Source organism: Anopheles cruzii, chromosome 3 (genome assembly GCF_943734635.1).
Source record: "Anopheles cruzii chromosome 3, idAnoCruzAS_RS32_06, whole genome shotgun sequence".
Taxonomy (NCBI): Eukaryota; Metazoa; Arthropoda; class Insecta; order Diptera; family Culicidae; genus Anopheles; species Anopheles cruzii.
Window position 1 is genome coordinate 54,366,500 of NC_069145.1, and position 1,470 is coordinate 54,367,969.

General features: G+C 39.3%; 1 protein-coding gene across 1 annotated transcript in view; it reads right to left on the reverse strand.

Annotated features, from left to right (window-relative positions):
* The window catches only part of LOC128270612 (elongation of very long chain fatty acids protein 7-like), a 2,378-nt gene extending 1,130 nt beyond the window's left edge, over positions 1-1,248 (reverse strand). The window contains exon 1 of the mRNA XM_053008023.1: positions 1,182-1,248. Within this exon, the coding sequence (XP_052863983.1) occupies positions 1,182-1,248 (67 nt within the window). The remainder of the gene's footprint in view (positions 1-1,181) is intronic.
* Between the last annotated feature and the right edge of the window lie 222 nt (positions 1,249-1,470).

Genomic DNA, 1,470 nt, shown 5'->3' on the forward strand with positions numbered 1-1,470 from the left:
TGAACCCAACCCCCCGTAGTTTTTGACAAAACGCACGATCGAAACCTTTGTTTCTTTGTGGCAACTATCGACAGACCAATTATTTAATTAATTAATTCATAATTAATATTAACTTATTCAATTTGTAACATAAATAACTTAAACCAACGTCAACGCCCTGGCAATAAACATGGGCGACGGGTATCGATTGTATGAAAAAATTCGAGTTATGTGGTTATCATTATTCTGATAAACTCGAAATGTTGTTTGCCTACAAAAAAAATCATATGTCTTTTGCCCAACTGGTATTAATACCTCTGTATGCCATATACCAAAGAGTTTGGTAACGATTTATAAATGCAAGCGATGTAGCAATAAGATCAATACTAACTTTTAAAACTAGCATTGATAATCGCGCAGTAAAATGTTAAAAAATATTTGAAACATTGTGTTCTTTGATGTAAATTTGAGGTTATAAATTTGATCGATAATTTAGCAACAGGAGATCAACACACGCAAAACACACGATTTATCGATCTGAATAAATTGGACCTTACGGAACTTTTAAACGACTATGTTACTACATCACATTAAAATATGGTGATTGTATAAACAGTTCATGTTCAAACTTAGTAATATGAGGTTAGTCTTATGTTGAGTGTTGGTTAAGGTTTATAGGATTAAATATGGGATAGGAAAAATAGCGTTGCTAATTTATTTGAAAAAATCCTTCTAAGAGTTTTTCATCTTCGTTGAATCACATTTAAATTCTTTCAGAATGTTTTATGTTAATTGTTTCAGTTGAAGTTAAACTGTGTTTGCTAACGAAATACTTAATAAACTATTATGTGACTCGTATTATATAAGAACACCACAAAAAATGCATTCCATTCAAATGAAGAGTAATGCAGCTCAACCCATCTCAACTGTCAACCGCAGCGCGGGTTCGACACAATAATTCAAAAGACTATTGAGTAACTACATTGGAACCGGTATTTTTCATAAAAAATACCGTCGGCAACCGTGCTAATAGAACAGTTCAAAATTTCGTCACCAATGAATTCGCTGATCAGCACCTGTCCTCCGCCACTACCGTTGAAAACTATAAATGTCACTTTCCGGTGCGGTCACATCATCATGTGCAATTCTCATCGCTCACACCGAGGACAGGCAAAAAGTGGGCCCCCGTCGCCACCACCAACCCTCCGGACCACCCTTCGGATTTTTCACCGGGCCGAGTGTCCACTCGAGCAGAGAAAATCCGCCCATCGGTGTGTGTGTGTGTGTGCGTGCGTTCACACCGCAAATCGGTCGTCCCGTTGGCAAATTGTACCGAGTTTCCTCGATTCACGCTCTACCTATTCCACATGCCACAATCGTTTTTCCGTTCGATTTTTCTAACATCACCGCGGCGGCGATGGCCCAGAGCCTGCCGGTCGATAAATTGCCGTCCCCGCCGTTCGGTTCCTCGGCTCCTGGGAAACCACGGGG